The 27186-nt window shown below is 38.0% G+C and overlaps 2 protein-coding genes across 3 annotated transcripts; one reads left to right on the top strand and one right to left on the bottom strand.

Annotated features, from left to right (window-relative positions):
* Nucleotides 1-1034: 1034 nt before the first annotated feature.
* clic1 (chloride intracellular channel 1) lies at nucleotides 1035-11065 on the top strand. Of its 2 annotated transcripts, none has more exons than XM_033975109.2 (7): nucleotides 1035-1053; nucleotides 3042-3089; nucleotides 5842-5951; nucleotides 6966-7091; nucleotides 7456-7562; nucleotides 8830-9011; nucleotides 9783-10085. In XM_033975109.2, exons 2-7 carry the CDS (start codon nucleotides 3048-3050, stop codon nucleotides 9942-9944), a joined length of 729 nt encoding a protein of 242 aa, XP_033831000.1. In that variant the 5' UTR covers nucleotides 1035-1053; nucleotides 3042-3047; the 3' UTR covers nucleotides 9945-10085. The 2 variants fall into 2 exon arrangements, with proteins under 2 accessions (XP_033831000.1, XP_033831001.1); XM_033975110.2 differs by lacking the exon at nucleotides 1035-1053 and adding an exon at nucleotides 2688-2787 and having other exon boundaries at nucleotides 3024-3089; nucleotides 9783-11065.
* Nucleotides 11066-16343: 5278 nt separating this feature from the next.
* lypc (ly6 domain containing, pigment cell) lies at nucleotides 16344-23712 on the bottom strand. Its single transcript, XM_055225340.1, has 3 exons — nucleotides 23623-23712; nucleotides 18041-18160; nucleotides 16344-16592 (listed from the first exon to the last, which is right to left on the bottom strand). Exons 1-3 carry the CDS (start codon nucleotides 23672-23674, stop codon nucleotides 16393-16395), a joined length of 372 nt encoding a protein of 123 aa, XP_055081315.1. The 5' UTR covers nucleotides 23675-23712; the 3' UTR covers nucleotides 16344-16392.
* Between the last annotated feature and the right edge of the window lie 3474 nt (nucleotides 23713-27186).

Raw genomic sequence — 27186 nt, 5'->3', positions numbered from 1 at the left:
CAGAGTTTGGGTTCCATCCTCAACAGAACCCTTTCTTTCCACATCCACATCAATAATAACACCCGCTCTGCTCTAATTGCTAATGTCACTTCCATAATTTCTCTCATGTCTGCTCTTTCCTCACGCCTCACACTGCTGCTATTAATGTCCACAGTCTTGTCACCTCTTGGATTGATTATTGTAACTTTCTCCTCTTTGGTCTCCCTAACAAATCTCTTCAGAACCCACAGACCAACACCAGGACTCCCACTATTCACCGCATCACCCTCATCCTTCAGCAACTTCATTGGCTTCCCATAAAACAAAGAATCAACTTCAAAATTCTCCTCAGCACATAAAAGCTATTTATAACCTTGCTCCACAATACCTCTCTGACCTCCTCCACAATGCCACTCCCGCTCACTCTCTCTGCTCCTCCTACTCCTCTCTCTCTGTTCTCTCTGCTCCTCTCTCTCTCTCCACTCCTCCTCCTCTCTCTAGCTCTCTGTCCCCTCTCCTCCTCTCTGCTTCTCTCTCCAACTCTTTGTCCCCTCTCCTCCTCTCGCCACTGCTCCTCCTCTCTCTTCAGTCCTCCTCCTCTCTGCTCCTCACGCTCTCCGCTCCTCCTCCTCTCTCCAACTCTCTGTCCCCTCCCCTCCTCTCTCCGCTCCTCCTCTCTCCACTCCTCCTCCTCCTCTCTGCTCCTCCTCTCCGCTCCTCCTCCTCCTCTCTCCAACTCTCTGTCCCCTCTCCTCCTCTCCCGCTCCTCCTCCTCCTCTCTGCTCCTCTCTCTCTCCGCTCCTCCTACTCTCTCCAGCTCTCTGTCCCCTCTATCCGTCTCATCATCACGGGGGGCAGAGCCTTCAGCTGCTCTGCTCTCCAACTCGCGCCTGACCTTTGTAACATCGACTCCCTTTGTCTCTTCAAAACTGACCTGTTCAGACAATCCTTCACCACAAAACCAATCACACCGTCATCCAGTTTTGTATTGTATTGTGTGTGTGTCCGTGTGTGTGTTTTTTCAGCTGTTTTTATGTTTTTAACTTGTTCTGTACAGGTCCTTGGATGTTTTGAAAGGCGCTTATAAATAAAATGTATTATTATTATTATTATTATTATTATTATTATTATTACTTCATCAAATTATAGAACATGAATGCAACCAATTTAGTCATGAGCAAATTAGCAACATAACTACTAACAAAAAGTTCACAACACACAGGTATTAAAGTTACTTCAAAAACATCATTTAACATGTCTTCAAACCCAAACTCCCTCCTTCATTTTGGTTTGTAGACACTTTTCTGCTTTGAAGAAAACATTACAGCATATTTCCATGACTGCACGTTAAGTCCAATAGCTCCATCTAGTGGTCCTTTACAGTATCACTCCAAAGTTGTGTGAGGAACATCGAGGACTCTATCTAGATTTAGACAAAACATGCTTCTTCTTTTTTTGCCCAGTAGATATATTTAATCGGGAACGAAAAAGTGAAAATTTGAACTTGGCACCTACAATGACAAGGGAAACATCACATAGCGTTCTGTTCAGAGATTGAGAAACTGTTGCTTACGCACTTAACAAGTCACTACCCAGTGTGAGCAAGCTCTTGCACAGCCTTAGAAACCAGTGCTTACTATTTACAGCCCATGATGTCAGAAAGGGAATAATACAATGGAAATTCTTTGACTTTTGAGTACAATGTTTATGGGTGGTTCTCTGACAGCCATATCATCAGGAAACAATCAGGTGAACCAACAATTAATGCAAATATTTGAATTTTTATAAAATATTAGCTGCAATGAATAAATAAATAGCAAAATGAAACAAATTAATTAAAACTTCTACAGCTCAAATCTTATCATATAGCCAAAAAATTATCAAAAATGTCCCAGTAGTGCAAAGAAAAGGTATACAAGATAAATATGAGCCCCCAAAAACTATTGTTCCATCAATCATGTATTGAACGATAAGTCAATATAGTAATTACAGGAAGTCCTTCACACATGTGTCCTGTGCTCAGGTCTCTGGCTCCTGTGGCTCAGAGAATAGACTTTAAAGCAGCTCTGTGTGAACAAGTCTCTCCATGGATCAGCACCAAAGAACATCTCCTACATGAGCCACATGAACCATCTCACATGAGGAGGACTTCAGGGACCAGCCTCCTGCTGGTCCCAGGATCAGGACTAAACATGAGGAATCAGAGTTTCAGTTTTAGTGAGACAGGCCTCTACTTTGACAATGTTTAAATCCAGGCTCAAAACAGTTCTGTTTAGCTGCATATGACTGAAAGGTTTTTATTCTGCACTTTTCTCCTTTAATGTTACTTTTATGATGATTATGTGTGATTATTTATGTTTGGATTTGTTGTATTGTGATTTTAATTTCTTTTTTTTATTATATCTGTAAAGCACTTTGAATTACTTGTGTATGAATTGTGCTATACAAATAAACTTGCCTTGCTTTTGCTTGTGATGTAATCTGAAACCCAGCAGTTTGGCATATCCGGTGGACTGCACGGTTTGTGAAATAAATAGTTGTTGTGAAATATATCGTTTCATTGGGAGATGTAGATTACCTTTGAATTGTAAAAGGGGTGTATTTCTCTCCTCTTCATCCTCATGGTGCTGTTGTTTCAAAGTCACCCTCCTCGGCCTCCACCCTCCGCCTCTCCCGGGCCGTCATTGGCTGAGAGCCGCTCACAGCGCCTCGTCAGCGGCTGCAGGAAACCGAGGCGCCGCGGGGACGAGTACCACCAGCACGTAGGACCGACCTGAACAAACCTAGACTTCGTTTTACACTTTGAAGGTATACTTTCTGTATAAATGCCACTTAATCATAAAATATAAATGTTTTAGCTTGTTGCATGTACGCTTGAGTAGTTTATTACGCTATCCTTGTCATAACTTTGCTCATTTGGTTAACTGTAGTAGCGGAAGATGGGCTTGGCTCCGCTTTGGTTTCGAATAGCTAAAAAGTACAACTCTCAACCGTGACTCTTACATTTTTAACCGCTTATTTTTTTATCATTATCTTTTGAACAGATTGTTGGATGTTTTTGAGCAAAGATGAGCGACGCAAACCATCCCCGAGTTGAACTTTTTGTCAAGGTAAGAGATTGATGAGTGAAGATGGAGAAAGACGTCATTTACGTAGCAAAAGTGACGCTACGTAAAATACCCGCGTGCATTCCAGTTAAATTTAGCATTTCAACCAACGGCTGTTTAATGTGTGTAATTTTAACATATTTATCAGTAGTCTGGCTTCGTATCACTTTTTTATAACGTGTAATTTGCTGTAATGTCAATGAGGTAGTTATTTTAATAGATCCATGGTAGACCACAGCTGAGTCACTGGGATTTATAAAGGTTTTAATCCCTCAAATGCTGCTAGCTGACTCGTCCTTGTTGTGGGCTAATCTAATCCTCTGTTCCTTTAGTGAAATATATAGCCTGTAGCCTGCTCTACCTAAAATGGCCTGTGTTTCCCTTGTGGACACAGCACAAACTATAATCAGAGCTGGATGAACTATTCTATTTTGTTACCTAAGTAAAAATACAGATACAGAGGTAAAAAGTAAAAGTATCAATCTATTTAAGTACTTGTTTAAAAATGTACTTTGAGAGTAAAAAGTAAAAAGTTAAAGGTTAAAGGTAGTGGTATTGATTAAAACATGATACAGATTTTGGTCAACAGTAGCAATACCAATCAATTTCTTTTCTTTTTTCTTTCTTTCTTTCTTTCTTTCTTTCTTTTTTTTTTTTAATGCATTTTGTGTATTAATTTTTGTTTTGTTCAAAGCCAAAGGTTGAACTTGAAAACTTTAGTCAGGATGTTATCACGAACATGGTAAAAATAAGCAAAGTACTTTTTAGTTTTTCTAATGTAGTGGAGTAGAAAGTACATATACCTGCTTTCAAATGTAGTGAAGTAAAAGTAAAAAGTATCCACTGTAAAATTGACTTAAGTAAAGTACAGATACCTAAAAGTACAGTTCTTTACCACTTTGTTACATTCCACCAATGGGTATAATGATAGTGTACTAGCTCAGCGAGGGGGAAAGACTAGTCACTAAGCCAAGAGCTAAAATTAAAAGTGCATTATGTAATTTTTCGGTTGGTGTGTCCTCCACCTGCTCATCTCCTGGAATATTCCACAGCATGGTCTTAAACGTGCACAACACTTGCACTCTCTCTTGCATTTATTACATTTTTATTGCCAACTAATAGACTTTGACACTCTTACTGTATATGGAGTGGCCTTTCCACAGATCTGAGCTGTAAATTGGCCTGGTGGTTGCTAATGGAACGCTGCTAATTGAAACTCATGAGTAGGCTGTCTAAAACATTTCCATTTTTACATATGCCACACATATTAGGCCACTGATTCCATATGCAGGATAGGTTACATAGATAGTAATAATAATAGTATTTATAATTAATTTTGCTTGTAATAAATAGTTAACATTATAGCCTAATATTTGTCCAACTATGGATACAGTATAGTTGGTATTTTAAACAGCTTACACCTAACCTTGACCAAACTTGACACCAGATTTTCCAAATGTACACATCCCCCCAGTGCCCTGCAATAGACCCAAAATGGCGGTGTGTGTCTCCCTCGTGGTCTTATGCAAACTTAAGTACAACCCTTAAAAATTATTCCTCTATCTGAACTTTACAGCACGTACAAGCATTTTTCTCATGAAGTGAAACTTGGTGTTGATCTCTTTGCTTCAAACATTCTTGTTCCTTATTTGAAAATAGACCTCCTTTTGATATTACGAAGGCTGGAATGAGAGACTGAGACACTGAGATAAACAGAAATGGCTGAACTTGATGTATAACTTCCCACATAGAAACAAGGTGCATTTGTGAGCCGTGGCTGACTGCGTTCACTTCCTGAGCTGCCTACATGTGATACTTGAACCACTCATGAGTGAAGTTTGAGTCAGACAATAGAGTAATTTATGGCATATCATGTTCTAGACAATAACATTGTAAATATGTTTTGGTTTAAGGTTTGTGAGAATGATTTAGCTGCATGATAGTACAAAGAATGATGTAATGCAAAGAGTGATGTAATGTTTACTTGAGAATTATGGTATGAATTGGCAAATATAATAAATTTCTGAAGAGTAAATACATATTTAGCTTAGAGTAGAGACATTAAAACATCATAGGACAGTGAACAAAAAACACTGAACAAAAGGTAGGCAAGATATTTTCCATTAGAGGTGCTGACAACTTTGTGGTTCTTTGTTGTGATGGTGTTTACGGCAGCGTCACCTCCTATTGGGCACTGCTGTTTTCTAATGTGGAAGTCCACAGACTTGTTTCTTTTATTAAGTCATTTTAGATCAACATGGAGATTTAAAATGTCCAAATTACCACAGAATGATCCATAGATTATAACTATATAGCAGACACAAACTCAGTATGTCTATAAACAGTTCAGTTGCCTTTATATGTTTAGGATATTACAAGGAGCAACAAGTTAAATTTGTTATGTCATGTCATATCTGTCCTAATGGGAAAAATATTATTTTATTTTAATCTCCAGTTTGTTACACTGACTGTTTACACGCACACTGAAAATCTGATCATTATCTTATTTCTGGAATTATCAGATTATTGAAATGTAAACACTTTAAACTGATGTGAGTGATGCAAGAGTTAGTCAAAAATGTCATTGTTTAGCAGAGAGAAGTCACCAGGTGTTTTTTTTTTTTCATGATCGGATTTCTCTTGCTGTAAACACACCAAAAATCTAGTTATTGTGTTATCTGATTATTCCGTGTAAATGTACCCACTGACTGTGCCTGTGCCCTGGTTTTGAATAATGTGTATATTTTGTGTTTAGGCGGGCAGCGATGGGCAGAGCATTGGGAACTGCCCCTTCTCTCAGAGGCTGTTCATGGTTTTGTGGCTCAAAGGAGTGACTTTTGATGTGACTACAGTCGACTTGAGGAGGTGAGAATGACATAATCGCTCTGTAGTCCTGTGTGTGTCTGATAGAGAGCGGAGCGGACCAAATGGCAAGAGTTTAAAGCCAAGGAAAGTCGACGTAAAAGTGCATAATTCCATGGAAATAGAAAGTTAAAACCATACTTTGGAACATTCTCCATGGAGATAGATGCCATATTGTGGAAAATTATAGACAAAGGAACAACATTTCCATGGAAACAAGCAGGAGGAGGCTCTTCTTCAGGCCAAATAAGAGTTTTGTGGAGATGTAAGCTTGTGCACACAGTAAGGACAGAGGTTTTTGCATGAAACGAAACGGAAACACCATAATGGAAATCTAAAATGTTACATAAATTTAAATAAATTGTTAGTGGCGTGAAACAAAGTTGTGTAATTTTGTGCCAGTAATAAGGCTGCATGGAATTACAGTGTCTGGTGTTTGTCTTTTCCACATTAGTTTGCCTTTTTTTACATTATGTTCTTGCCAAAACCTGTGTGTGAACAATCAGAAAGAAATCAGATTACTCACGTCAGATGCTGTTTACGTGACATTTCAGTTAGGGATGCACCGATACGATACTGGTATCGGATAACAGTGTGATACTGAATATTTTGGTAGATCGGATATCGGCTTCGAAGATTTCTGTTCAGTTAATGTCACATCTTGGTCCATACACTGATGTAATAAGACGCTTTACTGGCCAATGTTGGGCCATAACGTCTGTAGTTACAACATTAGGAAAATTGTTTTACTTTGTCTTTAAAGGAAATAAATTATATATTTCAGTCTCTGTCTTAGTATCGATTAATATCCGGTTTCGGCAGATACATAAAGCCAAAGTATCGACATTGGTATCGGAACAGAAAACCCTGGATTGGTGCATCCCTAATTTCGATAACTTCATAATTCATATAATGATCAGATTTGTGTCGTGTACATAAACATAGTCACTGTAAATCCAGAGTACCTCATTGTTGTCTCCTCCTCTTTCCTCTCGGCTCATGTCCGTCCTGTCATAGGAAGCCTGATATCCTCAAAGACTTGGCTCCCGGGGCCCAGCCTCCGTTCCTTCTCTATGGCACCGATGTCAAAACAGACACCAACAAGATCGAGGAGTTTTTGGAAGAGAATCTCTGCCCCCCAAAGTAACTCATCTGAACACACTGCATGGTTGTTTAGGTTTTAGTCTTATCTTATCTTTGTTTAGAAGAGTTTATATTGTGTTAGCATTGTCTTAAAATGATAATCATAGGCATGCACAATCTTGACAAAAAATATCATCTAAATACTTTTTGGGATTCCCCTATATGAATTTTTGGAATACATCAGAACTGTGCTAATGTACCTTAGAATGTCTTAGTGGAGCAAAAAATAATAATCTATATTCTATATATACAAAGATGTCATATTTCAAACCTCATAAATAACATTCATTGTTTATTTTTTTGTTGTAAAATAGAGCTTCCTTCACTGTTTATAATTTGCTTCTTTTTTTTTTGCTTTTTGTAGATATCCTCGTCTGGCCGCTCGTAATCCAGAGTCTAACACAGCTGGAGTGGATGTCTTTTCCAAGTTCTCTGCCTACATCAAAAACTCCAACCCTCAAATGAACGACAGTAAGCAAAGACTTCAGTACACTTTTTAGTTTTAAATGAACTGATTAGGCTTGGTGAATGTCTTTAGGTTATAACAAATATTTCACAATTAGGTAACACGACTTAACATTCAGTATCGCAATGTTGTAAACTGTTTGGACTGAATATGACCCTATATAATATTAATAATTTAAGATATTCTCTCTGCCTTAACCTCAAGTGGTTTCACTGGTTCATTAGACTTATATTGACTATTTTCAAACTCTAAATAAGGTTAGGTTATGGTTAAGGTGCAGGATGCTTGTCTCAATGGAGATGTTTTCTGTATGAGTCATATTTATTTACAGGTGTTTTCAAAAATATACTGAAAGACATGCATTCTTTCTGGGTGTGGTTTAATGCAATTAAACAATTCTGCCCAGATGGACATCACTGAGGTTCATGCTTTACAAAAAATAGTTGTAAATCTAGTTACGTACCCCTGTAACAACAGCTTCAGTGCTGTGGGTCTTTAGAAAAATATCAGGAAACATCTGTTAAGTGTGAATGCATCGTTGAAAAAAACAGATCAGAGCTGGACCTAAACTAGGACTAAACCTGGAACTAAAACTGGACCAGACAAGGACTAAATCCAGACTAGAGTAGGGCCAACCCTAGTCTACATGAAGGTCTAAACTGGGCTCAAACCAGAACCCAACCAGTACAAGTGTGAATGCACTCTAATTCTCCTGTTCTGGGTCTGAGCTAAACCAGTGCAGAAGAATGGTTCCTGAGACCTGACCTTTAATATTAACCCTTATACAAAAAGTAGTTTAAAGAGTTTGTTTAAAAACTTTGAATGGAACTACTTGGCTCTCGGGTAACTCTTGACCATTGAATTTTGAAAATTAAACAGCAAATAAATTCTTCAAAGTTTTCTATTTTTATACTTTTTAGTTTTAATGTTTATACATATATATGTGTATGTGTGTGTATATATATATATATATATATATATATATATATATATATATATATATATATATATATATATATATATATATATATATATATATATATATATATATATATATATATATATATATATATATATATATATATATATATATATATATATATATATATATATATTTATAATATAATATGTGTTTGGATATGTCACCCTTATGGTCTGATGCTGCTTAGTCTCTGTCATGCCTTTTAAACATGTATTAAAGTTTTAAAAAAGTCTATGAAAAAAAACAAAAAACAGGATTATATATAGTTCTCTCTGTGTATTGTGTCTCAGCTCTGGAGAAGGGTTTGTTGAAGGCTCTGAAGAAGCTGGATGATTATCTGGGCTGCCCACTTCCTGATGAGATCGACGAGAACAGCGCTGATGATGTCACTTCCTCTTCTCGGAACTTCCTGGACGGACCGGACCTGACTCTGGCCGACTGCAACCTGCTGCCTAAACTCCACATCGTCAAGGTAACACAATACAAAACAATACATGTAGTTATGATACGATAATGCAGTGTGGAAGGTGTATTTTGTATTTTTTCTTTAATTCAGTATATTTCTGTTTTAAATATATGATACTGCTTATGTCAACAAACTATCAAAAAAATTTAATTCATGAACCATGTAACCATCTGCTTGTTTCCGTGGAAATGTCAGTGCACTGGCTGGAATGTTTTACAGTATGGCATTAAACTTATCTGTTATGCATAATGTAATTTATACATAATGCCATTCTGTGGAAAATGCTAGGCAAAACAGTTGCATCTCCACGGAGACAAGCAGGTAGATGACCTCCAGCAAGAAAAGTTATATAGGGCACCTTTAACTAATAAGGACACACAAAGAAAATGTCTTTTTTCTATTGTAAATTTTCTGTATAACAAGTATTATTTTTTGACAATAGTTTCAGAAAGTGGTGCCATTATTCAATTCAATTCAGAGATGTGATTGTTATCAGGTGAAAAGACTAAAGATTAATATGACAAGTTTGTGGAGCCAGTCCCCAACAAATAATAAGGTTCAGCATGTGTGGATCATAGATTTAGACATTTCTTTCAAAAACGGTGAATCTCCCAAAGAGTTGTAAAGATCTGTGCCCTCCATCTGAAATAAGGACATCATCAAATTTGAGAATGTGAACACAACCTATTTGACCTGGTCTAAATGAAATAAGATGTAAAACCTCTCATACAAAACAAAATGCATTTTCTTAACTTTCATATCTTCTTTATGTCCCAGGTGGTGTGCTTAAAGTACCGTAAATTCAGCATCCCGGAGTCCCTCACAAACCTGTGGAGGTACCTGAATGCAGCGTATGCCCGGGAGGAGTTTGCCTCCACCTGTCCCGTGGACGACGAGATCCACATCGCCTATGCGTCTGTGGTCAAAGTGCTCAAGTAAATGCGATCAAAACACAGGGACAAAACAACAGCTAAACAAAATTCATATCATTAAAGGTCCTATATTACGAAAACTGACTCCTGTGAGCTTTAAGCCATGTTATAATGTTGTTTCATTTACACGTGTCTGAGTTTCCCTGCATCATTAGTCTGTCTATATCTCCAAAGCTCAAAATGCTCTGTTCCAACTTGTCATGAAGCGGTTAATTCCAAGTTTTCAGCTACCATTTACCTTTTGTATAATAGAGATGATGGGCTGAAATGATCCAAATGATTTTAGAGAAGGTGTATGAAGTATTACTACGTGACATCACAAGGTGGAACAGTGTTCTTTGTTTGAGAGAAGAACTAAATATGCAGTGTGTTAAACATGGGTGAATGAAATAAAACATCCGGGTATGTTTTGTTGAAGAAACAACATTATAAAACAGATCAGAAAATAGCGTAATATGGGCCCTTTAAATGCTGTGTTATAGGAGATTTTAAAGGTGCTAGGTGGAACATTTTATCCAGGCTGTACTGGTTGGTTTTATTGCATGACTTACTATCAGTTATCATAGCTTTAAGTCGCTATTCTAATGTTTTCTTTGTAGATTTGAGACGACCACGATTTGCTCCAAAATTATTATAGAAAAAATACAAAGTAATTTGCCTTGATCCAACAGGCTCTTTGCACAGCAGCACTCTAGCTAGCACGCTGTGTCTCAAAGTTAGGAGTCACTTTTACTAAACATAAAATAAACAACCTATTAAAATTCAAATTAATTAAAATTTTTAAAAGACGAGGCAATTATTTTTATATATAGAAGACTTCAGTGTGTGGCGTTATATATAGCTGTTATTCCTCAAAATTTGCATCAGCATTAGCATTGAGACAAGTGTCTTCCGGTGAAGTATTCATTTTTTTGTGTAGTGTTTCACATGTTGTCAGTGACATCCACCCACAGCTCCCTGTCCACTGCCTTATCTGTAAATATTTATTCATTTTAGCATGAACCTGCAAAAACCTAAATTGGACAGGAAGTAGTGATGTTAACAGTGAGGTTGCGCTGTCGTGTACAGAGCCTATTATATACATATATTATATATATATATTATATATAAGTTGAATTTCAAGCATTGCCACATACTAATAACAATACTTAAAATAATGCTATAGTTGAACAGTAATTGTCTGAATTGCCAAAGCAAATAGTAATAGTACAAAGTCATTTTTCTTCAATAATAAACATATCACCAAATATAATTCACTTAATGTTGTAATTTCTCAAACTTCTAGATGGCTTGTTTGTAACTGCTGATGCAGTTGTACTTAACATTTCACAACATTACTGTATTTTATTGAATGCCTCTTTGCCAGCTCCTAAAACATCATTATATATATGTATTTCCCTACTTAATCTATAAATCTTATGAATTTTGTAATTTATACGAGATCAGTGAGAGCCCTTTGCTACAATAAATATACATTTATTATGTATAATAACCTGATGCAAACTTTTTAATTTGGAAGTGGCTTTCAAACTTTGACCACCTTTTCAGAGATCTGACATGTAACTTGGCCTGGTGACGTCCCTCGTTAGTCTCTATGGTATAAATAAAGATAAATAAATACAAATAAAATGGAGAAATGTAATGCCATACTGTGTAACATCCCAGGCAAAACAATAACATCTCCATGGAGACAAGCAAGTGCCAAGCCCTCCTAGTCCAGTAGTAGTCTAGTAGGACAAATTGCATATTCAAAAATGATCACATTTAGTGTCTTGGTGTATCAGTTTATCAATGTTCCACAGTGTACCTGTGTACAGTATTGTTCAATGCTTAAGATAAAAGCCAATGTTGATGTTACTTGACTATTGTCCCCAACTTATGATAATCTGACGTCATTCCCGTTTTGTAAATGGAGGCAGAGATTGTATCCGGGAACATGAAAGCCTAAAAGGGAAAGTGCGATCAAATTTCAGATAATATTTGAGTCTCTGGGTTTAACTTGTCCAACAGGTTTTAGACAAGTCCCATATGTTTGTAGTTTCACCCTGTACAGAGAAAGTGGCAGGGAAATGTCATACACACCACCAGTCAAAAGTTTGGACTAACCCTCTCAAATATACAAAGTAAGATATATGGAATTATGTACTACATAATTCCATATATCTTGCTTCATATATTTGATGTCTTCTGTGTGCATATCAAATGTAGAAAGTTGTAAAAAATAAATAAAACAACATTGAATGAGAGGGTGTGTCCAAACTTATGACTAACTGGTAGTGTAGTATATATTGCTCTGAACAACATGGGAAAAACTAGAAAAAGGAGGAAAAAAGCAAAAACACAAACTCAGAAGAGTCAAACAAAATTGAAAATTGAATTAAAAGTGCAGTGTAACTTTTCTTTTTGAGTGTCTGCCATCTGCTTGTCTCCATGGTGTTTGTCTTTGCCTAGAATAATCCAGAGTTTGGCATTAAACTTGTCCGATTCTATGGAGATGCCACCAGGATAAGTTACTAGCCAGATTTGTGGAGAGGGGGACACCACTTACTGTAAGAATGCATGTTTTTCAAGGTATTTTTGATCAACACAAACACCTGAAATTGAACAAATGCTGCATTGATAAGTTTAATGCAATACTGTGGGACATTGCAGACAACACAATACCATCTCCATGGAGACAAACATAGCATACCCCCCAACAGAAAACATAGTGCATTTTTTGAGTGCTACTTTTTAGTTAGGTCCTTCTTTATTAATATAAGCTTGATGTCTTTAACTATATTTTGTGTTTAATATATAACTACTTTTGTTTATCAGTAATACTTCATTCATTTATACAAACATCACTGTTGTGAGAAGTGTACAGGGTCATTGTCACGTAGTTTATCACTTCAGTCACGTCATGAAACTTGAACAAATTCTGCAAATATTTCTTAAGTGAGATAACAGCTCAAATGTCAAAACTGTCAAACAAAACTGTCTCATGATCAGATTTTTTTTACTCTGAGAACAAAGATTTGACTATAACAAAGTAGACTTGAAGGATTTCTTTTCTAAGTCAAGTTGAAAACGGTTCACAGAAACAGGAAACCATTTCAATAGATGTCACTTCCCCTTTAAGAACTACAGGAAGGATTATTTTAAACAATTTTCATTCACACTGTTGTAATGTCAGCGAATATATTGTTATTTAGTTTTACACACCTCATCTGGTTTAGTCCTCATGTAGACTTCTCCTGGTCTAGTCCTGGTCTAGTCCTGGTCTAGTCCTGGTCTAGTCCTGGTCTAGTCCTGGTCTAGTCCTGGTCTAGTCCTGGCCTAGTCCTGGCCTAGTCCTGGCCTAGTCCTGGCCTAGTCCTGGCCTAGTCCTGGCTTAGTCCTGGTCTAGTCCTGGTCTAGTCCTGGTGTAGTCCTGGCGTAGTCCTGGTCTAGTCCAGGTCTAGTCCAGGCCTAGTCCAGGCCTAGTCCTGGCCTAGTCCTGGCTTAGTCCTGGTCTAGTCCTGGTCTAGTCCTGGTGTAGTCCTGGCGTAGTCCTGGTCTAGTCCAGGTCTAGTCCAGGCCTCGTCCTGGCCTCGTCCTGGCCTCGTCCTGGCCTCGTCTCGTCCTCGTCTAGTCCTGGTTTAGTTGCAGGTTTAGTCCCGGTTTAGTCCAGTTCTGATGTGATATTTGTGCACAAGTGTGAAATCAGGAAGTTACAAGTTGGTCCAAATGCTTAAGACGTATTTTGATACAGGAAGCTGAAAAGGAAACACAAAATGCAGGAAGTTGAAAAGGAAATCACTTCATCCAATAATAATAAAGTAATTGTTTAATACAGTGTAATAAAGTAAAAGTTTTGTTTATATATTTGGGAGAATAACTATGCAATGAAGAACAATTGACATATTTATAATCTGCTCAATATCGGGGAAATGGGAACTGGACATTTTATGCAATCTAGCCGTATTCAATGAAGGATAATTTATTATAATGGCTTATCACCATAGAAATAACATAAACATGACAGTTGAATGCTGTAACAGATGTAAATTGATTTTTTAATTGTGGCTTGTTTTAGTGAGATGCGTCAAGACAACCATATGTGTTTTAAAGGAGCTGAAGTTACAATTTACAAGTAAGGGGCATTGTGGGCTTTTATTCTCACGAAAAGCAAAGGTTAAAGAGGGAATCTCCACTAAACAACCTAATGAAGTAAACTTATATTGGGAGAATAACTGCACAATGGAATATAATAGATCATTTTATATATTTGGAGCTGAGGAGTGGGGATTTTATGCATTATAAAGGTCAAATGAAGGCTGGTTTTAATATCATTGTTTAAGGTCATAGATTTAAAATACGTAATACATTTAAAATAAGTAATATAAGAATTGCAATTAAAGTGCTCATATTACACACATTTATGACCTATATAATAATGTTTCTCATCAAAAACAGAGACCCAGAGTTTTGTTTTCTTTCATTCACACATGTTTAACACAAAACCCTGCATATTTATAGCACTTCTCTCAGTCAGAAAACACTCTGTTCCACCTTGTGATGTCATGTGGTAATACAGGAAGTGCTCCACTGTGTTTTTAAACTTCACCTTCACTAGAACCATTTGGATAATTTCAGCCATGGAATTGCCAATGTCTGAACTAAAGGTAAAAGGAGCTGTTAAGTTGGAAAACTACCACTGCATGACATCACAAGGTGGAACTGAGCATTTTGAGCTTTGGGGATGGCAGACCCAGAGTTGCTCAAACATGTGTGAATCAAACAAAACACAACTCCAGGTCTGTTTTTTTAGGAGGTAACAACATTATAACAGGGCTTAAAGCTTACAAGAGTCATTTGTGTGTAATATAGGACCTTTAAACATGATTGAATTTGTTCTGCTGTAAAGAATAGCCCTGTATGAAGAACTTTGAAGTTTTATCCAATTTGCTGTTTATGTTTTGTTTGTTTTTACTTTCGGTGTTCATTGTCTCATATCAGGGCAGTGATTCTCCTAAGTGCAATTATCTAATGAAGAGGAATAACTTTGAGTTACAGCTGATTTTATGTTCCGTCCCAACTTGTGTAAAAATAAGTGTCATTCTTTGTGGGCAGTGCTAAAAGGGAATGGTCTGAATATTTCAAGACTCACAAGTTAAACAGCTCAACAGTGTATCAACTCTGGATCAGGAAGTAAAATTATTATTTATTTTTCCTATAGATGTTGTAGATGTTTGAAAAGATTTGGTGAAGGATTTAAAGCTACAGTGTAAGCCATAAAACATACCGTACAATTTGATTACAGTGAAGTAAAAGTTATAAATGAGTAACTTTTACATATTTTTGTCATGTATTTCCAGATTTTTTATATATTTAGTGTTCGAGTTACTGCATTGTGGTTGTGTAAGTTATTCTGTAGTAGCTGATTCGTCTCTGTCCTGCATTGAATCACTTTAAATGAGTTTTCTTAACGGTCTATGGGAAAAATAAATGGGGTATTTACTCTCTGCAACCAGAAGTGGCACTGTTGAGCTCTGTTGATGTTTCTCTGTTGTATCAGCTATAGACACATTGTATTAACCTATTTGTGTATTCAAAACTCTGCTATTTTTCTATCTTTAACTTTAGTAATCTGCATTGTCTTATCCTTTCTTTTAAATGTGCTTTTTGCTGAACTCTTCGCAAAATTATATGATGTTATAGCTCGTATGCTTTATCATGTATGAATTATCTACTGAAGAAACTGTATAAAGTCCAGCACTCATTCAAACAGTGGACAAAATGAAGGCAAATGAAATAAACTTTTTCTATTTTTTTCTTAAAGCTTTACACCAATTGTTTTATTACATTGTCAATAAAGTTACAAAGAAACGCTTTGCTTCATTATTGTTAGCTATGGTAAAAACTTCATGTATTGAATAGTAAAGTATTTATTAAAGAGGGAGTATTTTACTGTGGGGTATTAACTGCTAACACATAACATTTAGATCACCATGTTACCTTTTGTTTCAAAAAAGCTATATTTGCAGAACACAACATATTAACATGTTTTATAAGCTTCACTTCTGTTTTTGACGCTCTGAGATACCCCTTCTTTTGCTCTCTGCACTGAGTCAGTCCCCATTCAGAGCACTGTCACATTACAATTGATGTGCATGCCACTAATGAAACTACTGCACATCACATCAGGTTTGTTAAGTTGCTCTGTACAGTTTAGTATCATGTTATTATAGTAGAAAGCTAAAAAAAAAAAAAAAAAAAAAGATTTTGCATAATACCCCCTCTTTAAAACTATAAGCCTACATTCAAGTACATTCAAGCACTTTGGCATATCAATTCAAGTGGGGTTTATAACCTGCACATTCATATAAGAGTCTATTTTTATTGTGAATTGAAATTAAATTGATTATTTTCTACTTGTTTAGAAATATGAATACTTATTATTGCTGCGCATTTTTCAGTTGTTTTGTGTATTGTTAGTAGAGCAGGAGTCCCAGGACAGGAAGCAGACTCAGCACTGTCGCTCTCAGACCAGAGGGGGCGCTGTTGCAGAGGTCAGTGTCGCAGCAGAGGTTGGTGTAGTTGAAGTATAGGCCGCTGGAGTATTTCTGTCCGCTCACTCCACACTGAGACGGCACCGCGCAGCTCTTCTCATACATGGTCACTGATAGCGCTCCTATGAAAAGAAAAACATACAAGACAATATACTTGTTAACCATTTACTGAGCAATGTCTGACAAAACAAACAAACAAAAAAAAAGCCCCAAAATGATCTCAGACAATTTGAACTGATAAATTACACAGCTGCACAGTTACTACATCTTCATAGGTTAATGTAAAAGACAGCATTCCTAATGAGGAAACCAGACCAAAGAACATAAACAGGATTAGACTACTATTTTACATTTGGTAAAAACTCAATTTGAACATCTAGACTCTAAATATAAAATGAAGGACTGGTGAAGATTCAAATGTATAAATGAAAGGGCCCATATTATGCCATTTTCTGATCTATGTTCCAATGTTGTTTCCTCATCACAAACAGACCTGGAGTTGTGTTTTGTTTCATTCACACATGTTTAACACACAAACGCTGCACATTTAGGCTATTAAACAGTTCTCCTCTCAAACAGAAAACTACCTTGTGATGTCATGTGGTAATACAGGAAGTGCTCCACTGTGTTTTTAAACTCCACACAACTTCACTAGAATCATCATTTGGATAATTTAATTGCCAATTTCTACTGAACAAAAGGTAAAAGAAGCTATTAACTTGAAAACTGCCGCTACATGAAATCACAAGGTGGAACAGAGCATTTTGAGCTTTGGATGATCAAACAAAACAATTCCAGGTATGTTTTTGAGGAGGTAACAGCATTATAACAGCTTAAAGCTCACAAGAGTCACGTTATTGTAATATTGGACCTGTAAATCAAAGAACAAAAGACAACACATAAACTGTCGCTCCCACAGGTTTGTTCCAGTTCATGTTGATCACAAAGAGGCTTTATCTGATCAAACACTGGCATCACGTCCCAGACTGAGCGTAATCACATTATCCTAAAATAAGCCCTGCCCTGTGCCTGGGACAGTTTAACGGAGTGGAGAGGTGGGCACTCACAGCTGTGGGCATCTCTGTTGTATCAGGTGTGTATTGTATGACAGTATTCCACTCCAGTTTATGTTATTTTCCATTTTTTCTCATAAGATATATTGCCTCATGCTCTTGTTAAAGCTGTACTATGTAATTTTTCAGCTGGAGGGTACAACACCTGATTGTGTGTAGAAATGTTGGTCTGTTTGAAGACACACTTAAAGATGTCTGTACACCTTTAACCGGTGGTGTTTGTTGTTGCACAGGGCACATTAGTCATTACAGATGTTATTACTTTATCTGGAATATTTCACAATATGGAATTTATTTTTGTTATTTAGTCTATCTCTACAGAGACTAGTGAACGGTGCCTTCAGGTGTCAGTCTGTGGAGAGGCGATCCCGCTCAGTGCCCTACAGTGAAACATTCAAGGAAAACCGTCATAGAGTCAAGCAGGCGACATACCCTCCAGCGGAAAAGTGACGTAGTGCACCTTTAACAGTAATAGCCCTGTGTGTTTGGGGCAGTACCTCGTCGTCCGGTGGCTTCACTGAAGAGGCAGCGCTGACCGGCTGGACACTCCTGAGGGAACTTAAAACAGTCCAGAGGAGAGATGGCCGGGAACAGACAGGTGTAACAGCGCAGGCCAGCTACAGGGAGAGAGAGAGAGAGAGAGAGAGAGAGAGAGGGGGGAAAGAGGGAGGGGGGGGGGAGAAAGAGAGAGCAGGGAGGAGAGAGAGAAAGGGAGGGGGAGAGAGGTAGAGAGATGGAGGAGAGAGAGGGAGGGGGAGAGAGGGAGAGAAATTGAGGTTGGGGGTGAAGGGGGAGGAGGAGGAGGAGAGAGAGAGGCAGCAGGGGAGAGGAGAGTGAGGGAGGGAAGGAAGGAGAGAGGAAGGGAGAGGAGAGAGTTAAGAGATGGAGGGGATAAGAAGAGAGATGGGGTAGAGAGAGCAAGGGAGGGAGATAGAGGGAGAAGGGAGAGGGGCAGAGAGTTATGGACATTTAAATTGAAGTTAAGATCTAAGTGTATTTTTTAAACAGGGACAATACACATAAAATGGACAATCCTTGGACAGGTCACTATTATAATTACATTACATTACAGTACAGTGTACTGAATAGTGCTGGAGGTGTTCATCAAATATAAATCAATGGTTATCCAGGTAAATGTATCTTGTATGTGACCCATTCAGCTGAAGTGACCTGTCAGGACCAGAGAGCAACTCCAGATTTATTCATAAACTCAGGTGAATGTGCACTGTAGATCTAAAGTATTATGAAATCCCATGGGAATACATTGGAACATTCCCCATAACAAAGACACACTTTGTCTGTTCCATCCCATCGGAGGTCAGTGGAGGACATTATGAACCCGAGTGGAAACAAACAAATGTCTTACTCACTTGATTTGATGGTCAGCAGTTTGAGCAACATACTTTTTAATTTAAATATACTGAAGTATGAATGAAATCGAGGTCATGACCTAATCTTCCATATCCTAAAAAGGCACATGCAGATCTATAACAAGAACACAGTGATGATTAAACCACACTACTGCAGGATTCAACAAATACATGAACTATGAACTAATAATTACTAGAATTCGATTCAATTCAATTCATTTTATTTTTGTAACGCCCAAAATCACAACAACAGTTGTCTCGAAGGGCGTTCATGTTTTGGTTGATGGGGGACACCGGAGTACCCAGAGGAAACCCATCCAGACACAGGGAGAAACATGAAAAACTCCACACAGAAAGGCCTGGGCGACAGGGATCGAACCAAACCTTCTTGCTGTGAGGCATGAGTGTTGCCACTCAGCCACCGTGCCGCCTACACACAAAAACAAACAGGAAAATCAAACAACAGGAAAAAGCAGACAAAACAAGAAAAATCGGCCAGGCGAGGAGGAGGGAGGGGGGCGGAGGAGGGCTAGGCGAGGAGGAGGAAGACCAGGCGAGGAGAAGGAGAGCCGGGCGAGGAGGATGAGAGCCAGCTAAGGAGGAGAGGGAGGCGGGTGGAGGAGGGCCAGGCAGGGAGGAGGAGAGGGTCCAGCTGTCATCGGGGCATCTGAAAGAGTTACACTCCACAGGGGGAGTGGGACAGGGGACAACATGTGAATAGCATTGCTGATGAGAAAATAGGACAAAGCAGAGGATAGTGCTCAGGTTGCCATACTTCCCCCAGCTAGTTACTCCTACTGCAGCCTATCTTATCCCGGGTTTTAATGACCCTAACTCCCTCACTAAGTAACCTGGTCATACGCTATACCGAAGAGGAAGGTTTTAAGCCTGGTCTTAAATACAGAGACTGTGGGGGCCAGTTTAACATCAGCAGGGAGTTGGTTCCATAGCACAGGAGCTTGGTAACTGAATGCTCTCCCTCCCACTGTACTTTTGGACACTCTAGGAACCACTAATAGTCCTGCATTCTGAGAGCGGAGTGCTCTGTTTGGCTGGTACGGGACAATAGCATCTTGCAGATAGGATGGGGCCATACCGTTTAGGGCTTTGTATGTCAGGAGGAGGACTTTGAATTTGATTCTAAGCTCGACAGGAAGCCAGTGCAGATATTTTAGTACAGGACTGATGTGGTCTCTTCTTTTAGTTCCTGTTAGGACTCTGGCCGCTGCATTTTGGACCAACTGGAGGCTCCTTATAGTACTTTTGGGGCAGGCGGCGAGCAGAGAATTACAGTAATCAAGTCTGGAAGTAACAAATGCATGGATGAGTTTTTCAGCATCGTTTTTAGGTAAAATATTTCTAATTTTAGTTATATTTCGCAGGTGAAAGTATGCGGTTTTACAAGCTAGGTTTATACGGGCTGTGAATGAGAGATTTTGATCAAATAGGACTCCAAGATTTTTTACAGTAGGGCTAGAAGCTATACTCACATTGTCGAGTGAGATTATCTGGTCCGACAGAGAATCTCTTTGACCTTTGGGACCAACGACAATGACCTCTGTTTTTTCAGGATTTAAGAGCAGGTAATTCAAGGTCATCCAGGTTTTGATGTCCTTCACACAGGCACTAAGTTTATCTATTTGATCAGTCTGATTTGGTTTCATTGATAAGTACAGCTGAGTGTCATCAGCATAGCTGATAATGTTACCCAATGGCAACATATACAGAGTAAATAGGATTGAACCAAGCACAGATCCTTGTGGAACACCTCAGGCTACTTTAGAACAGGGAGAGGTGCTCTGGTTTATACTAACAAACTGGTACCTATCTGATAGATAGGATTTAAACCATTTGAGGGCGGTCCCTCTGATTCCAATGTCACATTCTAACCTCTGCAGTAGAATGTTGTGATCAATGGTGTCAAACGCTGCACTGAGGTCCAGTAGGTCCAGTAGGACCAGGACTGAAGCCAGCCTGTTATCAGCAGCTAGTAGTAAGTCATTTGTTACTTTAAGCAGTGCAGTCTCTGTGCTGTGGTGAGCTCTGAATCCAGATTGAAATTTTTCAAATATATTATTGTCCTGCAGGTGGCGGCAGAGCTATTCCACCGCCACTCGTTCTAGAATTTTTGAGAGGAAGGGAAGATTAGAGATAGGTCTATAGTTGGCTAGTTCATCAGGATTTAGGTTAGTTTTTTTCAAAAGGGGTTTAATCACAGCATACTTAAAGGACTGAGGAACGTAGCCATTTTCTAACAACATATTTATTATGTTATGGATGGAATCTATTAGGGGGAGGGCTTCTTTGAGGAGTCTGATTGGAATAGGGTCGAGTATACAGGTTGATGATTTGGATGACATGATGGCTGAGGTAATCTCCACCTCATCAACAGGAGTAAATTTATTTAATATTATTAGAGGATCCATGTGGGATATTGGCATTACAGACTGGATTAGCTCAGAGCTGATTTTTGGAGTAGCTTTGTTGATTTTGTCTCTAATGGTTGTAATTTTGTAATCGAAGAATTGAAGAAAGTCATCACAACTAATGTTCGAGGGGATAAGAGACTCATTAGCAGTGTGGGAGTTTGTCAGCCTGGCTACAGTGTTGAACAGAAATCTGGAGTTATTTTTGTTTACTTCTATTAGATTTGAATAGTATCTGGTTCGGGCTTTCCGCAGAGCGGCCTTATAAGTGAGCAGGCAGAGCTTCCATGCCTTCAGAGACTGCTCAGAGCGCGAGCGGCGCCAAAGCTTCTCTGTGCATCTCACATGTTGTTTGAGTGTCCTGAGCTGTAACGTGTACCATGGAGCCAGAGGTCTTGGTTTAATGCTTTTCTGTTTTAGCGGAGCTACAACATCGAGAGCAGATTTTAAGGTGAACATTGTTCTGTCAACCAATTGATCAGTGACAGTTGGATTAAAATTATTCTCATTGTCACATGACATATCTTTCAGTAATGGCTCATTAATTCCTTTAAACTCTGTAACCGATTTATCTGATAATGTTCTTTTCATTATAGTTTTTTTCTGCGGGGCTGGATAGTCTTTTAGTATAAATTGAAAGGTAATTAAGAAATGGTCAGAGAGTATAGGGTTTTGAGGAAGGACAATTAGATCATTAATGTGTGTGATTGTGACAGTGAGTCGGCTTATTCACACTCTGGGTGAAACCGATCCCATCCAGGAGCGTGCCAAAAGCATTACTGAGGCAATCACTGCCGTTATCAACATGTATGTTGAAATCTCCAACTATAACAATCCTTTCCCAATTCAAAACTAAACTTGAAATTAAATCAGAAAACTCTGTCAGGAAGTCGGCATATGGACCAGGAGGTCGATAAATTATTATAAATATAACAGCTTTTTGGTTTTTCCAATTGGGGCACGTAATCGAGAGTGCAAGGCTTTCAAAGGAGAGGTATGTATAGTTGGGTCTGGGGCTGAGAATTAGAGTGGAATGAGAGATGACGGCCACACCACCACCTCGACCTGTGCTCCGGGCACTCTGAAAGTTCATGTGACTTGATGGTGTAGATTCGTTTAGTCTAACATAGTCATTTTCCCTAAGCCATGTTTCAGTTAGGGCTAACAGATCAATATTAAGGTCGCCAATTAGTTCATTTATTAAAAGAGATTTGGAGGAAAGAGACCTGATGTTTAGCAGTCCACATTTTACACACTTATCATTTTGTTTATTTGCGGCACATTTATTTATTTTTATTAAGTTATGAGATCTGACAGCTTCCTTGAGTTTAGGGGTGTTTTATTTGTACTTTTTGTACGTGGGGCACACACAGTCTGTTTGGAGCTGTTCTCGCTGACTGAGCTGTGCCTCACTGGTCTAAACTGCTCCCTAATGTCACTATAGCTGTGCTTCCCTGAGCTATTCTGCGTGCTAGTCTTACCTGGTCAATCTAGACTAGCAATCATATTCTGAGCTAACAGGGCGGAGCCAGCCTGCATGTGATGGATGCCGTCTCTACGTATAAGCCTAGGCTTCCCCTCAAATGCCCTCCAATTATCTATGAAGACGACACCATTCTGCGGGCACCAATAATTGGTCAACCACTGGTTGACTGCTGAAAAGCGGCAGAATAACATTGTGCCATAAACTGTAGGAGTATGAATTACAAATGCAGGAGATTATATCCATTGTTCAATATAAGAAAAGAAAGTAAGACAGGAGGCTATGTATATTCAAATATATATATATATATATATATATATATATATATATATATATATATATATATATATATATATATATATATATATATAAAAGGACTGCAGTTATTTAGATAGTACAGAACATCTTTTTTTTTTTTACAGTGATGGAATCCAGTTAGAAAAAACAAAAACAAAAAAACAGTAAATTTGTTTCTGAAATTCTTCAAAATTCAGCACAAATGTTTATCAAAATCACCACATTTGAAGCTACAGTAGATCTTAAACTCTGTGCGGTCAGTTCATATTTCAGGAGTTATTCATGGTCTGCACTTTGAACAGAACCCTACTTTTTAAAAATCACAAATATAATCACCATCACAATACTGTCAGAAAAGATGCAAGTTTATTGGGTTTTTTTTCAGTATTGTCCAGCCCCAACAGGAACACACAAGTCTGCATCATCAGCAAAAATAGTTGAACTTTTTGACCAAAGAAATAATCATCAAAAATATAATTAGACAGAAATGTTCCATACATTACCTGCTAAAGGCAGACTGCAGAGTAAAACCACCAGAATATACGATCGCCGCATGTTTCCTTGTTTTTCCAGAATAAATCACTCGTTTTTGCCGTCCTTTTTCTGAAAAGCAGGACTGTCCAGTGAACTGGTCAGCCCACAGTTGATGCTGAACGCCCCTCAGCTCATTTTATAAATTGAATTATGGAGTTTCTTTTTAGTTTAAGTTCACACTCTGAAATCTTGTAAAGTTTTAGATATTTTCAAATTTTTGCACAAATTGTAAATACAAATTGTTTTCTTCTAGTTCGTCGTGAGCCTATGGATAGTTTGTACATTGTGTCCTCTATTAATGAATTCAGCAAAACAGAAGTTGATTGTGCTCCGCTGCCCACAGATTAGCATTGTATGAGCTTGCAGTTTTTGTTTTGGTGGGAGAAAAGATATATTCTCAAAATATGTTAAAAATGTTTATTCTAAGATCTTTATTTAATGGGACAGGAATTTGACAGGTATATTCACCTTTGGTTGCGTCGCAAATCCAGAATGATATGATTTTCTATACAGATTGATATGAGTCTAGTCCGTACATCCTCTGTTGCATCTCAAGCCCGGGCAGACGTGATCGTGCAATCAGATCTGTTTTTATCAGTGACACATGTGAAACAAAGGAGCTCATTGGTCACCTGTGATTTACAAAGAAAATCACATTTCTCTCACCTCTGATTTACAGCGTTTAGTGCTTCACTTGTTGATTCTGCTGAAATCTGCAGTGTTTTTCAACCCCCTGTGATATTTTTTTCCTTTATCTTTTTCCGAAAGGGACACCATGCCTGTCCCTGGTTGGTTTATCCACCTGTCAATCACGGCCATTTGAAAATGAGGAGATTCACCGTTGAACAGACTCACATCTTTGTAAAGTATTAAAGAAGTGTTTTTTTCTGGATCCCAGGCAAACCCTTTGGAGGAGCTTGTTTTGAAATGTTCACTTATTACACAAAGAAAACTTAAGTTACCCAATCGTTCTGTCTCAAATGGATATTCAGAACTTTAAATGATTATGATGAAATGAGGATATTGCATGTTAGAAGCAAACTTTTAAATGTCAAGTCTTTGTTTTATGTAGGCGCGACTAGTGCAGAATGCATGATTTATGAGCGCTGTGTTATAAATAAAATAATGTCACAGTTCTGATAATATGGATAAGATTAGATTGAGACTCAAAGATGGTTTACATCGCATTATTCACTCACTCCACAACTGGTGCTGATTAACCACTATTGTAGCCACAGCTGCCCTGGGGAAGATTGAAGCAAGACTGCCAATCTGTACCATCAGCCCCTCATACTAAGTGGGTGACGTGTCTTGCCAGCGATCTGTCCCATAACCAGACCCCCATCCACCTGCTACTTTTTGACAGCAGACATTCTTGGTATGGTATTTTAAAATATCAACATTTTGAGAAGTAGGCGCCACACCTACCAGATCATGTTGTATTTGCTAATTTTAACAAAGCATTTATCGCCGTAGACTCTAGTTCCTCTCAGCATGTGTACCAGCAGTAGTAGTACAAGAGGCGGTTCAGAGAAGGTTAGATTTAAGTGAATTACCTGTGTAATGGGGGACGTGAGGGAAACATGTGGGATTCTGCTGACCCAGTCTTGTGACCAGTGAGATCTGTGAATCAGCCCTAAACCAATTTATTCAAGGCAAAAACAACAGAAAATGTCATATCAATTTGATCTGTAATGTTTCTGAATTAGTATCACTGTATAAACACTGAAGGGTGTGACATACAAAGGGACTGGATGATTTTCTGGGCATGAGAAAACAACAATAACCATCGGAATCAGCTTCAGTCTCTGCCCCGGTATCAGTTGATATTCGGCAAATGTGGAAAGCAAAAGTATTTGTATCTGAAAAAGTTGGATCAGTACTTCTGGATACTAATTAGTTTTCATATTATAGACTGTGCTGATGATCATTTCAATTAGTGACTAGACCTTTAAGAAAATACTTTGGTTTTCTGAATACAACTAGATCCAGGTCTAAACCAGGGCTCACCAGTCTTAAATTGGATTACATAATTTCTAAACTATTTCTAACAACAATTACCCAAATGAAGCCCAAAACTGACTGTAAATTAAGGAGAAAAAAAATTAACTGTAGGAGCTAGTATGTCCACATGGAGGCCCACCGACAGAAATTTCAGGGTCCCTAAAACCCTGGGGCCCGGGGCAACAGACCCCTTTGTCCCATCCTGTCTACACCCCTGAGTGCAGGTACCACAGTGTGAAAATCCCTGATCACTATAGCAAAATAATAGTTTTAACCTAGCCTTGAACACTAATCTGTTTCCCTCATTTATTTGTATGAGTTAAGTTAAAAGTAGTTCAGTTAAAAGTAGTGGTCAAACGCTCATATCTGGACTTGATGTTTGGCTTTGACCTGAGAGACAGACAGATGGTGTTTAATCCAGTCTGGACTCAGGCTCCTCCCTCTGACCCACTGTACATCTGAATACTGTTTACATAAATGCAGTGGACCAGGAACTACGAGCTTTTTTTTAACCATACACTTTCACTAAATTAAAATTACCAACCCTAACCCAACTTTTATTCATTTGTTTATTTCATATACTTTTGCCATCAAAGATCACCATATTGGACGGGTAAATATAGGTCTTTGTTGGCAGGTTACATCACGACCAATGGCCAGTTAGTTACAACAATCCAAATAAAGGTAGTTTTGTTTTCCTTTTTAATGATCTAAACAAAATAAATAGATAAATGGGTTACTAGAGTCACTTATTAATTACATAAATTGTTGTAATGCGTATTTGATTGTCTGAATGCACTGTTGATCGGATTAATATTATAAATGATAAAAAATATTGCTATTTAATTCTAATTTAAAGCTGCACTATGTAACTTTTCAGCTGGAGAGTGCGCCACCTGCTTGTGGAAAAGTTATTGCGTTGCCTGGAATGTTCAACAGTATTGCATCAAATGTTTCTATGTGTATTTGAAAATGTGTAAAGAGCATTTGACAGGTTTGTATATTTTTTCTAATTAAGACTTGGTTTGGTGGGATAGCATCTGTGGTAAATATTTATCATACTTTTACATCAGTTGGGTGACAGTTTGTGACAAAAAGTAGACAACAAAAAAATGTAAAATACAGAATACCTCTACCTCTGTCGTCAACTGTCATCCAAACTGCAGAAACAATTTACAAGGAAGGGAGGACAAAGAAGCCATTTTTCTGACAGGTTAAACACTGAAATAACAAAATAAAGGTGATGTCATTTATTTTTTACTTGTCAATTCACCACTGTTGTGTAATTTAGACAGGTTTGGCCTTGTTAACATTTTGGCTGCTAGGTAACATATCTCTACATATGTCATGTCAACTGTCTGTGTCCAATGAGGAAAAATGATAACCTTCACCAAAATTACAAAACTAGTAAAAACCTACAATCTTAAATCTAATGATGACTAATCTGTTATTCACACTTTAATGCCATACTGTGGAACATTCCAGGCGAAGTGATAGGATCTCATTGAGACAAACAGGAGGGGGAGCTT

Source organism: Periophthalmus magnuspinnatus, chromosome 11, assembly GCF_009829125.3.
Source record: "Periophthalmus magnuspinnatus isolate fPerMag1 chromosome 11, fPerMag1.2.pri, whole genome shotgun sequence".
Classification (NCBI taxonomy): domain Eukaryota; kingdom Metazoa; phylum Chordata; class Actinopteri; order Gobiiformes; family Gobiidae; genus Periophthalmus; species Periophthalmus magnuspinnatus.
Note: the sequence above shows the minus strand (reverse complement) of the source record. Positions and strands in the feature narration are given on the sequence as shown.

Bases quoted from the DNA above. Each gene is read 5' to 3' on its own strand.
- lypc (XM_055225340.1), bottom strand. From the start codon at position 23,674: ATGCGGCGATCGTATATTCTGGTGGTTTTACTCTGCAGTCTGCCTTTA. The intron at 18,161-23,622 runs GTAATGTATGGA...CTCTCCCTGTAG, and splicing joins CTGCAGTCTGCCTTTAGCAG to CTGGCCTGCGCTGTTACACC. The intron at 16,593-18,040 runs GTACTGCCCCAA...TTCTTTTCATAG, and splicing joins TGAAGCCACCGGACGACGAG to GAGCGCTATCAGTGACCATG.
- clic1 (XM_033975110.2), top strand. From the start codon at position 3,048: ATGAGCGACGCAAACCATCCCCGAGTTGAACTTTTTGTCAAG. The intron at 5,952-6,965 runs GTGAGAATGACA...GTCCTGTCATAG, and splicing joins ACTACAGTCGACTTGAGGAG to GAAGCCTGATATCCTCAAAG. The intron at 7,092-7,455 runs GTAACTCATCTG...TGCTTTTTGTAG, and splicing joins GAGAATCTCTGCCCCCCAAA to ATATCCTCGTCTGGCCGCTC.